Source organism: Pantherophis guttatus, chromosome 1, assembly GCF_059756535.1.
Source record: "Pantherophis guttatus breed Tessera chromosome 1, ASM5975653v1, whole genome shotgun sequence".
NCBI lineage: Eukaryota > Metazoa > Chordata > Lepidosauria > Squamata > Colubridae > Pantherophis > Pantherophis guttatus.
The window spans coordinates 213,904,696-213,918,181 of record NC_142063.1 but is presented as its reverse complement, the minus strand read 5'-3'; the positions used below and the strand labels follow the sequence as shown (position 1 = coordinate 213,918,181).

General features: G+C 33.6%; 1 protein-coding gene across 7 annotated transcripts in view; it reads right to left on the bottom strand.

Moving 5' to 3' along the window:
- Window positions 1-213: 213 nt before the first annotated feature.
- The window catches only part of MBOAT2 (membrane bound glycerophospholipid O-acyltransferase 2), an 84,655-nt gene continuing 71,382 nt past the window's right edge, over window positions 214-13,486 (bottom strand). For all 7 annotated transcript variants that reach the window (XM_034432056.3, XM_087882413.1, XM_087882411.1 and 4 more), the window contains 6 exons: window positions 9,795-9,987; window positions 8,716-8,819; window positions 6,061-6,125; window positions 4,213-4,345; window positions 2,714-2,865; window positions 214-1,748 (listed from right to left, as the gene is read on the bottom strand). In XM_034432056.3, the coding sequence (XP_034287947.1) occupies window positions 1,523-1,748; window positions 2,714-2,865; window positions 4,213-4,345; window positions 6,061-6,125; window positions 8,716-8,819; window positions 9,795-9,987 (873 nt within the window). In that variant the 3' untranslated portion in view covers window positions 214-1,522. The remainder of the gene's footprint in view (window positions 1,749-2,713; window positions 2,866-4,212; window positions 4,346-6,060; window positions 6,126-8,715; window positions 8,820-9,794; window positions 9,988-13,486) is intronic.

Here is a 13,486-nt window from a genome sequence, read left to right as displayed (position 1 = left end):
ATGAACACCCCAAACAAGAAATATAGCTTACTCGTTATTTGTCATTGAAAGACAGATTGGAAGATCAAATTTACGATAATGTGACATTTCTACTGAAATGTGTCTATCATTTCTTTCCAGGGTTCCTGACAATAGCCAGGATCTATTTCTCTCTTTGTGGGTTCATTAAATATTTGGATATGTGGTATATAACATTTAGGTTTTAAAACAAAGTAGGAATGAAAAATCAGCTTATTTTAATAATAACAAAATGCCATTTTTCATTTCTTACCGTGAGTCATTTTCTGTGTATTTTAAAGATAACATCTTTTCCATTCAGTAAAAAAAATCTAACAGATAGACAAGCAAGCAAATGAAAGTTATAGCCCTTTAGCACATCATTTCTTTACCAATTGTAAATTTTCAACAGAAAGCAATTAATAATTTATCAATTCCCGTGACATATTTTCAAGGTAAAATTATGAAACAAAAGAATTGGTTGGGAAAGTTTTATCAAATATTACACTATGGTCCCCATATATTACATCCCACTTTAATTTTCTTCTAAATCTCAGGTATTCTGGTGTTACAGAGTTTATGGCGTTCAACTAGACAGTACCAATTTAACAATTTCACTTTTTGTTTAATATAAACTGAATTATAACCATAAGTGGCCATCTTAAGCACCTTTTCACACTAATTCTATATCTGACCCATCTTTACTAGTGCCCCCCGTGAAATGATTTCTATAGGATTAGAAGGAGAATTGTTATTGGAAAGTTGCAGCTTTAATAGGAATTCCGTGCACATTTTGTGAAGGTTGCTGCAAAGCTTACTCATCCTAAAGAGCAAAATTAAATTAAAACATTTGGCTCTAGAAAGGGTGACTTTTCATATTTTTAAAAAAAGTTTTCAGAGCGCTTTCCTTTCACCACTGTTTTTAATCAGAGAAACCAACTATAATTTAGCATTAGCAGTGCTTTCCATTCTCTACTGTATAAACCTGATATACTACGAAAACCCACCAGATAGTGAGGTGCTTATTGCAGTTCCTTCTTCTTTTGACTTCAGGCAGCAGGGTTTTCTGCTTCCATTTCTTGTTTTGTCCCTCAGAACCCAAAGCTTATTTTTGAATTATACTTTAAATATATTATACTAAACATGAAAATACTATTTAGAAACATTACTTTTCAGTAGATGGAGGGTTTAAGGCAATGCAAGATTTTTTCCTTCTGGTATTCCAGATTGACACAATGGTTTCCCACCCCCATAGTGCCTAGGGATTTACAATGTACATTCAGCATAGGGGCACGCCGATGACATATGCTGTTGGTCCTGAGTGCCCACTGAAATAATTGTAATATTTCCATATAAGGCATGATCCATAGGTGTGGTTAATTAGCTTTGCTTTCATCTTACTGGTATATTCCCTAGAGATATAGCATTCTTTTCTAACCATCTTTTCAGACAAATACAAACCCCTTTTAAAAGGTGCTATAAATGGTCTTGAAAATATAAAATATAGCATCTATAGCATCTGTAATCATTGTTTTGTTGCTGTATTTCTAGATGTGATGTCTCTTCTTTGATTGAAGCTATTTGCCACAGAATAACTATTATGTCCCATAATTCTTTTTTCTTTTCCTTCTTCTTGCTGTTTGAACCATGAAGGCTGGATGCTTTCTTGCTCATTATTCCCTTTTTGAGTTCTTGTCATTGGAAACATCAGCACTAAAATGCAGGCAATATGAAGGGAGAAATACCAGGAACTAAGCAAAGAGACAGAAATAAAGAGTTTTGATCATTATATGATAATGTTTCAACACTTCTATATTTATCTACTTGTCAGAAAACCAGCAGTACAATGCAGCCTGTGTGTGTTTGTGTGTGTGTGTGTGTGTGTGTGTGTGTGTGAGTGTGAATATAGGAGATTATTTGGCTATCTCAGATTGTAGAAAATAAATAGCTTATTATCCTTCTCCCCTTCCAATTTTCCCATACTGAGAAAGCCTGGCCATTTTCTAATGCCAGAAACACCATCATGTATAAGAGCCTTGGTGGCGCAGCAGACTAAAGCACTGTTAAGTAACACCAGCTGCCTGCAATTACTGCAAGTTCAAATCTCACCAGGCTCAAGGTTGACTCAGCCTTCCATCCTTTTGAGGTAGGTAAAATGAGGACCCGGTTTGTGGGGGCAATAAACTGACTTTGTATAAAAAAGAACACCGCTTTGGGGGGGGCGAAAGCCCTACTAAGCAGGTATATACAAAAGTATGAAGGCTATTGCTTAACGCATTGTTAAGCCACCCTGAGTCTCCGGAAAAGGGTGGCATATAAATCGATCCAATAAATAAATAAATAAATGTGGTTAAAATATACAAATGGAACAGTGGGAAAATATGTGGTTGACAGGACTGAATTTGCTGGCCGGAAACTCTTTATAAACTTTTTGAAAGTACTTATTCCTCTAGTATTTTTTCTGTTTTTCCAGTGTCTTCCACTACCATGATGAACAAAACATTTTCTTTGTTTGTGCATTCATTTTATTTAAAGGAAATCTCTGATTCTGTGTTAATTTCCTAAATCTCAATCAGGCACCAAACATCACATAACATTCTAGGCATATGAAATTAAAAAATGGATTACAGTATTGCTTTTTCAACTGTCAGCACATGTAAATAACTTCCTTTCTATTTAAAGTGGCATTTTAAAAAAGGATAAAGGATCAGCTTACCTGTAAAATGTGTAGGAGGGTTTTATAGAGAGAAGTACAAATGGCACAACTGTGTAACTTATTGCTATTTGAGTTGTGATCCATGTCATGATATCATAACATAATTTAATGGCTGGAGAATCAAGAAAATAATTTCTAATGTTCTTTCTAATCTAAATTTAAAGAAAGAGATGTTTAATTAGTAAATAAACATTTTTATAGAACAGGTAATATCTAGATAGATCTTAGAAAAAGCTATATTTAAAGGCAGATAAATAAAAAAATAGACAACATTACCTCAATTGGTTACTTGAGAGACACACCTTTTGTAAATTTCAATAAAAACTGGTCTGATAGATCCTTCTTGTACAATAAGAGGATTAAAACATGTCTAATCTTGAGATTTTATACTTCTCTGAAATCTGTGCTGCATTTTCAGCTCAAAAAAAATTACAATACCTTTTAAATATGAGGTTTGAGAACTAATACTTAAGAAAAATAATTTCTTAAAGTATGCTTAAAGTAAGTGTTACCATTTGTAGATGGACTTTTTTTAAATAAAATAATGCAGAAACAAAATAAAACAGACAGACTAATAAACACCTATGAAAAGTTGAAACTTGGTTGAAAATGTAAGACATTTGGCTGGGAAATTGTTTATTTATTATTACCATCATATTTGCAAACAGTCTCTTCTCTGGCATTATGCCTGCCCTGCGGAATAGCATAGCCTTCAAAATCCAGATAGTCCCAATCTTACTGGTCTATGTATAAGATATTAAATATCTTTTTTTTTTTTTTTTGCCCTGAGGCATGAACTCATTATTAAGGTATTAATCAGAAAAATGTGTGAAGAGCTTTAGGCACAAAGTGTTGTTTGATATCTTTGTTTAACTTGATGTTAACTGCTACAGTTACATCTGTGACAGCCATATACATTGAATCTGTAAATAATCAAATACAGATAGTCCTCAATTTAAAACAGTTCATTTAGGGACCATTCAAAGTTATAACAGCCCTGAAAAAAGTGACTTGTGAACTGTTTTTCACACTTACGATCTTTGTAGCATCCTCATGATCATGTGATCAAAATCCAGATGCTTGGCAATTGACTCATACTTATGACTGCCGCTGTGTCATGTTATGATCTTTTGCAACATTTTGACAAGCAAAGTAATAGGGAAGCCAGATCCACTTAACAATTGTATTACTAACTTATCATCTGTAGTGATTCACTTAACAACTGTAGCAAGAAAGGTGGTAAAATGGGGCAAATTCACTTAAAAAATATGTCACTTAACAGAAATTTTGGACTCAATTGTGGTCATAGGTCCAGGACTACCTGTAATACTTTAAAGCAATTTAATGATTTTCAAAAGTCTTTTTATTATAAAACAATTGTTTTTATAAAAAACTAATCTAAAATTTTAAAAATAAATACTAGGCAAGTTTTTAATTCATACATCTAATTCAAAAAAAGAGCACAACTACACTTTAACTGATATATAAGGGATACTTACTGTTCGTGCTGCAAGTGTCATTAGTACCCCTGTTAAGAAGGTTAAATAATATCCAGGATATACCCCATGCCAAATGGCTGATAAGATAAAAGTTTGTATTGTTGGACTGAAAGAGGCTCGTTCATAGCATACCCTGAAAGTTAAAAAAAAAAAAAAAAAGATAAAGCATTTTGTAGAAAGGCAAGAAGTGCATTTTTGCAATACCAAGGCCTGCCAGAAATAACATTTTTTAAAAAAATCCTTGAAAGTTCCAAGCAGCTGAGTTATTATTCAGGTTATAAAATCACTTTTAAGAAGTGATTTTTCCATAAAATAAAAATTATTGGAAATATTTAAAGTTAACTAGACAATCCATGCCCCAATGTGTCATCTTTTCAGAAATATTTGCTCACCTAAACAGAAACAGAATGACCACGGGTGGGCAAAAAAGCATTGGGAGTGGAAGCAACTATTGATTTCCTGCCAGCTTCCCCATTGAGTTTCTTTGTGAAAAGCTGACAAGGAGCTTCAGAAATCTTCCTCCCTCCTTCCCTCCCTCCCTCCAATTCCTGCCCCCTTCTCCATTTACTGTGCTTGTGGGAAGCTTGCAGGGAGAAAGTCAGTGTGGAGGCTATCAAAAACTTGCAAGTCCAAGGCCAAAAGGAAGTGGAGTGGGGTGGGAGCAAAGGAGTGTGCAGAAGTGTGGGTCAGGAATGGTATGTGATGTGAGCAAGAGGTACTGTGTGGTTTGGGAAGTATGTGTGGGTATATGCAGACATGCTGCTTGAGGGTGGGTGTTGCTTATTAGGTACTGCACAGATCTGGGAAAACACGGAGGGGGGGCACGGAGTAGGAACAGTGCATGGGAGTGCTCAAGAGGTACAGAGCAGCACCGAAGCAGCCACAACTGCCCCAAATTTAATTCTCTCAGGAGTCACTGATCCCAGATTTTTTATTTATATATATATTATATATATACATATACACACAATTTGTATCCTGCCTTTACTATTTTTATAAAAACTGAGGGTAGCAAACATACCCAGCACAGCTTCCTCCTTCTATTTTGGACACATTCTGTAAAATGGCCCATCTGAGGTGCCTTGGTTCAGAAATTGGTGTCCTATAATGCACTGTTTTGCCCAGTTAAAGCTCATAATAATAATAGTATGTAGATATACTACTAAGAGAATAGCAATCAGTAGTAAACTATACCACCTTGACTAAATAATATCCTAGATAAGCAAAATTCAGAATTTATCCCCATTTTTCTCTTGTGCACTGCCAAAATGCCACCCTAGAAAGTCAGGCGATCCTGATGACCAAGATAGAATGAGATGCTGAGACTGCTGGGAGGAGAGTTGCCCCAGTCAAATCCATATATCTACCCCACACTGTTAGGAAGGTTCTTTGACCACCAATAGATTCTTGAGTACAAGAAACTGGAGAATGCTGGAAGGAAAACAAAACAGTTCTACTATACATTTAGGGTCTAAAATCATTATTCCAATGCAGAACTTCCAAAACCAAGGAATCTGGAAAAATGTGTTTCTTGAAAATGGCACACTGTTACACTCATTCTAGCAACTGGGACCCAAAGGGACCTAGATTCTGAGGGATTTCTAGAGATTCCAACTCTGATTTATAACCATATACCTGCCTTTGAAATTAGTCTTCCTGAAGCAAAGGAAAAGGACAATGGATAAGCAAACAGAATAGAGTCAGGCTAAACCTTTATTATTAGCGACACGATAATCCACAAATCTTTGGGGCAGCTTCATAATACTGAATTATTAGCAAGAGAATAATATATAAATTTCTGAGAGTAATTTTTATTACAATGGAATGTACATCAATCAATCAATGTACCTTTTGAGCCAAAGTGCTGTCTGTATATTCCAGTTATCAAGAAACATCTTGAAACTTGTTGAAAACTGTAACATGAATAGAAGATTATATTATTTCAGCAAATATAAACTGTTTCCCAGTGAGATGGGCAGCATAATAATGTAATAAATAAATAAATATTTCAGGGTCTTTGGCAGCCACCTTAAACCATCTTTTTAAAACAATATTCTTATAGAGTATTCATTAGCAAGATTTACTAATATGAAAAGGACATGGTAACAAGAATTTCAGCAACTGGACATTTCCCATTTTAAATTAAGTTGTCCCAATTTATTACGGCAGATAATTTTTTTTAGTTATTTCTTTCTAACAACTCTCCACATTCCAGGGAGGATGCAGTAATAATAGAGAAGGTTATCTCTATAGCTATCTACATAGCTACGTTTTATATCTTTATTAGGCTATGAATCAAACATGTATCGCATTCTTTCCAATAACATTCAAATAGTATGTTGTATACTCTGTATCAGGGGTGTCAAACTTGATTTCATTGAGGGCCGCATCAGGGTTGTGTTTGACCTTGTGGGGGCATGGCGTGGCCAGGGTGGGCATGGCGAGCTCAACATCACTCATGTCAGGGGCACCTGTGGGGGCCCAAGTGCTCTGCCAGAGAAAACAGATTCCTAAGTTCTGTTTTTGGCTGCGATGTCCTCCTGCAACCCTCTGCCAGCGAAAACAGAGCAGATCTAAGCACCCCGCAGGCTGGATTCAGCCCCCAGGCCTGCTTTATATAATATAGTTTGTAATTATAAGTAATATGCTAGGTCTGAAATCTTGCCTAGTGTAGAAAGGTGAAATATTACAGCTGAGAAAACAATAAATAAAGGCTAGAAAAGGTGACTGGTGGTAGGGCATGATCTTGACCATTAATAAGTGAATGTACTTATGTAAGTCAGTGGGTTTATACTATAGAGTAATAAATCAAATAAATATTTTCAAGAGGCTATAGGCGTTTTAGTTTTTAAATTTTTTATTTGTAAATAACTTCTATCTTCACAAGGCATTTAAGTGTTTCTTTGAAAAAAAGAAAATGAACCACACATTATTTTAAAAAGTGTACTTCTGAAGTACTGAAGTACATAACCTGATTTCTAGGAGATTTTGCTTTTATGAGGTTCTGTCATTGGAAGGGGCAAATCTGTATTTTCAAGTCATATAATTCTGGTGAAAACCCTGATTATACAGGTCTTCTGTAGCATAAATTCTTCTGAGAAGTCTTTATATTAATCAAAACATCTGTCTCCAACAGATTAGAAGCAGCTTGTCATAGAGAAGGGGTTTCTTACTAAAACAATAACAGTGTGCACATATAGTAAAGGGAGAATTTTCTTTTCTCCATTAATTTCAGTAAACATATGGTGCTTGCTTATATTCTTGTTGAGCAAGTGAAATTTAAAACCACAGAGAATTGTCCATACATTTTTTTTAAAACGGAAACAAAGCAAAATGTAGTCAGTTTTAATGTGCCAGAAAACTCTTCAATTTTGTTGGAACAGATTAATGCAACTATGCCTTCATATAGAGATGTTCTATATATAAATGTTACTCATTCTATTCATAAGATAAAAGAAAAGGAAGAAAAGTCAACTTCCTCTACTGGAGTAGAAAAATAAGAAGTATTATTTGTATTATTTATTTCTATTTGTACACAACCTCTGTGAGGAGAATGGGTAGTACCTAAATCAAGGGAGGGAGGAGAGGAGAGGAGAGGAGAGGAGAGGAGAGGAGAGGAGAGGAGAAAGGAAAGGAAAGGAAAGGAAAGGAAAGGAAAGGAAAGGAAAGGAAAGGAAAGGAAAGGAAAGGAAAGGAAAGGAAAGGAAAGGAAAGGAAAGGAAAGTTGATGACAAGGAGGTATAATGACCTCCTGGTCTTTTTTTTTTAATACAGGTAATCCTCGGTTTATGATCACAATTGAGCTTAAAATGTGAATGTAAAAGAGCTGAATTGGCTCAAACCAAAGGCCTAACTAGTTTATCTCTATTTTAATAGTGTCCAGATGCTTATGAGAAATCAGTAACAGAACTTTAATACAATAAGATCCTTCTGCTTAGATTTTCTAGCATCTGTATTAAGAGACATATTGAAACTTCCATATGGGAGTGCAAATAGTACAGGTAGTCATTGACTTAGGATCATAATTGAAAAATTTAAGTGAGATAATTGTTAAGTGAATTTTAACCTATTTTCTTGCCACAGTTGTTAAGTGAATCATTGCAGTTGTTAAGTTAGTAACATGGTTGTTAAATGAATCTGGCTTCTCCATTGACTTTGCTTGTCAGAAGATCGCAAAAGGTGATCACATGACCTCAGGATACTGCAATCGTCATAAATATGAGTCAGTTGGCAAGCATCTGAGTTTTGTTCACGTGAGCGTGGGGATGCTGCAATGGTTGTAACTGTGAAAAATGGTCACATCACTTTTTTTCAGTGCTGTTGTAATTTGAACGGTCACTAAATGAACTGTTGTAAGTCAAGGACTACCTGTACATCATTGCAATAAGGATAGTGAAATTCTTACTCATATTAAGCGCATTTCATCAGGGTAACACATTGCAACAAAGTAGTACTATACACATTATGTAAATAATATCCCCATTTGGAAAGTTTTGAACTAACCTCTATATGCAGAATTCGTAGATTTGAAATCAAATCCCAGTGTGGGACTCCATTTTTATCGTAACCTCTAAAGCCAAATCCAGCTGCATTATTAATTGCCTCTGCTGCAAGGAAAAATAAGGAATTGTAGAAAGCTATAAAAATATTATAAATGGTAGCATTGCTTTTCACAAAGAACTTTTAAAAAGTAAATTTTGCAACTACTGTTGAAGTTATTACTAAACACCAAATACTCAATTTCTCCCTATTTCTACAATATATAACATAAATTATGAAAAAATACATTTTAGACTCAGTACAGTCTGGATGTTGGCAATATTTTATATTAAAAATAAATTGTAAAACTATTAAAGGAATTATTTTCCTAGAAGTTACGATAATTGAAAGTGTTAAATCATATGATTCATATGACTAATGGGTTTTTAAAAAGAGAAAATAGAAAGAAATATTTATTTCTATATTTTCTATGTTTTTATATCAAATTAAAATACAGATAACTGAGTAAAACAGTAGGATCCTTATTACTACCAGTGTGGAAATTAAGTATGATTCATTTTGACTCATTTGCCATTCCACAAACTGGATTTAAATTTTAAAAATGGATTTCAAAGTCAGATATAAAGAATTTCCTGCAGTCTGTTTAATCTTAATGTGAATTAAGATTATCAAAACAATTTGGGGTAAATTTAAACAAAAGAAATACAACTTTTAATATTTCATTAACAATTAATAATTGGGTATTACCTGGATTAAGATGAAAATCATCATTTCCATCAAAGGCTCCCAAGCAATCAAAATAAAGAATGAATGATATTGTGTATCCCGAGCAATCTTTCTTAAGACATTCTGCTTAGCTACCACACTCTCACAAATCATATTTTTATGTTTAAATCTGAGCTCAAAACACCTAATAAAACACTTTACTTGCCATTAAAAAACTAGTGCTTCTAAAAGAATTCCTTTGAACATAGTTCTTCCTTGGCCCACAAGAGGGCACTCTATTAAACATATTCTTTCAGCATTGTTATAAAACTTGTAAAAGGAACACTCTCCCCTTCCCTTCCCCCCAAACTTCTTACCCAAAGTCCATGCAAAATAATACTTCGGCCTGGCAGCCATTAGTGACAGGTATAGGTAGATAATCTTTGTAGGAAAAGATGCTGTTGCTCTGAATTGGTCATCAATGTTGTATTCTACAGGGAAAGTTTTGCTAACAGTCATATGAAATAATAAGGATAGTCCACACACTACAAGTTTCTGCGCCACAGCTATCTGAAACATGCAAGATATAAGACATTGTGAGCATCTTTTATACAAAAACCTTTTAAATTGAATTATTTATGACTGATTTAATATATGAACCATATTGCTCTTGCATGATTAAAATAAAATAGACTTTCAGAGATGGGGAACAATGGCCCCTTTATGACTTGTGGACTTCAACTCCCAGAATTCCTGAGCCAGCCATTTTGGTTCAGGAATTCTGGAAGCTGAAGTCCACAAATCATAAAGGGGCCATCGTTTCCCACCTCTGCTTTAAACCCTACCTTTCCAATACCAAATTAAGACAGGGAGGGTGGACTACTTGGCTAAAAAGAAAAGAACATCTATTGACTTGCAAAAGTGTCAAAAGAAAGACCAGGAGAAACGGAGGAATCCAAGGCCTGATGCTTCTGAAGACATGGCACTTAACTGTGTGTGCCGATAGAAATAATATAGCTTCCTTAGCTCTCTTCTATATAAACATGTATCTAAAAACCTGGCTACCAAAAAAAAAATGGAAATAAATATAATCTTTAGGATCCTAACCGCCATGATTAATGGAAGGGTTGTTTCCTTGGGGTGTTTTTTTTTTTATTATTATTATTACTATTATTTCTAGTCAATGTAGGAGTCGCTGTTTTTAAAGGCCATTTTGGATTTCTTGTACATATTAGGGATGCATAGCACTCATCTATTAGGGCATGGGGCATTGTTATTGAACTGATTAGTTTTGTATATTCCTTAATCATATCACAAAACATACAGCTATGTAATGCGCAACTAGAGATTATATTCTTCAACCTTTTATAAGAATATTTTATACCTTTAAAGAAAAGTTGAGCTACACATGTGATATGAAAATATTTAATAGCCCACTACATATCAGCAATAGATAATCATTTTAACACATTTAATTTAGAATTATGTGACCATAAATTAGCATTCTATCAATATAACCACAGAATAAAATTTAAAAAACAAGAATGGCCTATAGTTATAGTACATCAATCTACATGATGTGCAACTTGGTAAATATAATAGTGATTTAAAAAAATATTTCTTACAATTGAATGTAAGTATGCTAAAACTATAACTTTTATTCCAGTATGCAGGTGATGTGTAGCTTTCTGGAATTTTATTAGCATCCTGACCCTTGTTCTTTGTTGTTATTATTTTTTTACTCTTGCTACACTAATTCATTTTGCTATTGTTGATATTTCTGCATATCTATGTAGGTTGTGATTCAGTTAATTACTGTATATGATTTTATTTCCTTGTCCTGTGCAAACAACATGATGCAAATTTATGCATGCCTTGTCAAAAATAAATCTCAATTGCTTAGTCTGGTTTGATGCTAAATATGTACACATGAAATTGCAATCTTAATATGTTTTAACTAGCAGCTTGCAATATGCTCTCAGACTCTATGTATTTGAAATATATTAAGAGAAGTTTATTCGGCTTGGCTATATAAGTGCAAAAAAAGCAATTTAAGGAAGAAACAAAAACAACAAATCCCTGGGGGGGGGGTAAGCAAAACCTGAAAATGGTATTTATTGAAATAATGAGAATCCTTAGTCTAAGAAGCCAAATAAACTTCAGTAGAGAATCTTTTTCAGAGGCAATATAAGACGACATAGTTTGGAAAGAAAACCTCACTTCTCTGCCTCTGAAAAAAGTTCTCATCAAAATGCATTAGACTTAAAAAAAGAAAAAAGAAATTGCTTTATGACAAGGCTAAGGCTAAGGCTTTGCTTTTCTATCTTTCTTCCTTAAAAATGAACCCACAGATGTCCTTTCTCATTTCTTACATTTGCTTCTCTCAAAATTTCACACAATCATAAACTTTGTTTACTATAACACCTAACACAAATTATAGGAAGACAATAACGACATCAGAAAGGCCAACCATTAATATATCCTATCTAAAATTACTAATCACAGAGGAAAATGAAATAGTATTTTAGAGTTTTAATTCAATTGAGCTAAATAGGATATCAAATAGTACTATATATGTCAGCATTTAAATTCTATGTTACTAAATTGTAAACTGTAAGGGATATTAATCAAAAACATACTTTTATCTTGTTATTAGGGCATTTTATTTCTAGGTCTAAAGTATTAAGAATTGCGGTGTTTAAACAGAAACAATGATTAAATATGCTATTCCATTTTTACTGGTAAATCCAGCAAAGAAAATAAAAGGTCCAACTGCAAATATACAAAATGAATATGCAACTGAAAGGATGTATAAATGGGTAATTAAATTCAATAGCAACCATAGAAAGAAAATTTGAAGAAAGAAAGAAAATTTTATTTGGAGGGGTTAACAATATATTTTGAACATAAGCTGTTTGATATCTAGAAATTACGGTAATTAAATATTTTATCAGAGAGATGATTCAAGATTAATAATTGATCCCAGAAGATACTTTGAATTAATTTATGAGAAGTCAGGATTGTGAGCTTTAATTTATGAGACAGTAACTCATGGTAACAAAAATGCAAGCAGCATTTTATAGGTAATTCCAATAGGATACAATTTTAAAATGAAGCAAGATTCATGTAAAAGATAAGTTTCATCAGCAATGTTGGATATTTATCCTACGGTTGGGTAGGTAATATATAAAAAATCTATGTTTGTGTCTTTAAATGTTATAGGAAGAATGATTGGCTGTGCTATTATCAGGCAGCCATAAAAGTAGACAGGAAGCCCGTGAGCTCCTGCTCCTGCTATTTGATGATTGATCTTCTGAATGTATATTTTGTCAATGTTTGTTTTGATATGTTTAGCAAAGCAAAGCCATTTTCTGTAATTCCTCCACTGTAATTTCTGATGACATAATATCATCCCCCCCCCAAATTCTAAATAGAAGTTCAAGAAGTTCTTGCCTCTATACAAGGTTAATAGATCCAATATCTTTTGCTCAACTAAAATATTGGATCAGCAGTTACAAATAATAATTATAGTAGTACAGTAAGCTAATACATGACCATGTATATAATCCTCACACCCACATACAATAATTTTGCAGATTACATTGTTGAATCACTATGCCAATCAATTTGTTAGAAATTTTAAATTATTATAGAAAATGTATCATTATATTTAGTATGCTGTAGCACATCATACATAAAATATACACCTGCCTGCTCTAAATAGACATTTGTTTCCTGGAGGAGATAATTTAGAAGAGCAACCTCCTAAAATGATAAAAGGTTGTCTACAATGTTTCAATTTAAGAACAATTGTTCATAGAAAAAATCTACTTATTGATGGGAAAATAGCTTACTTTGGTAACTCTAACTGCCGTTCCCATGAGAAACTCAGAACTGATAACCATGTATCTTTTCATTCATTGAATTTATATTCTGCTCCAGAAAAGAGAGCTCTAGATAGACTACCCTTTTAAAATATGGTAGTAGTTTATTTTCTGGTAGAATTAATATGTATTTGCTCATTTTAGTTAGGATGCTAAGGGTTCCCAACCAAGAAATGGGGTTTTCT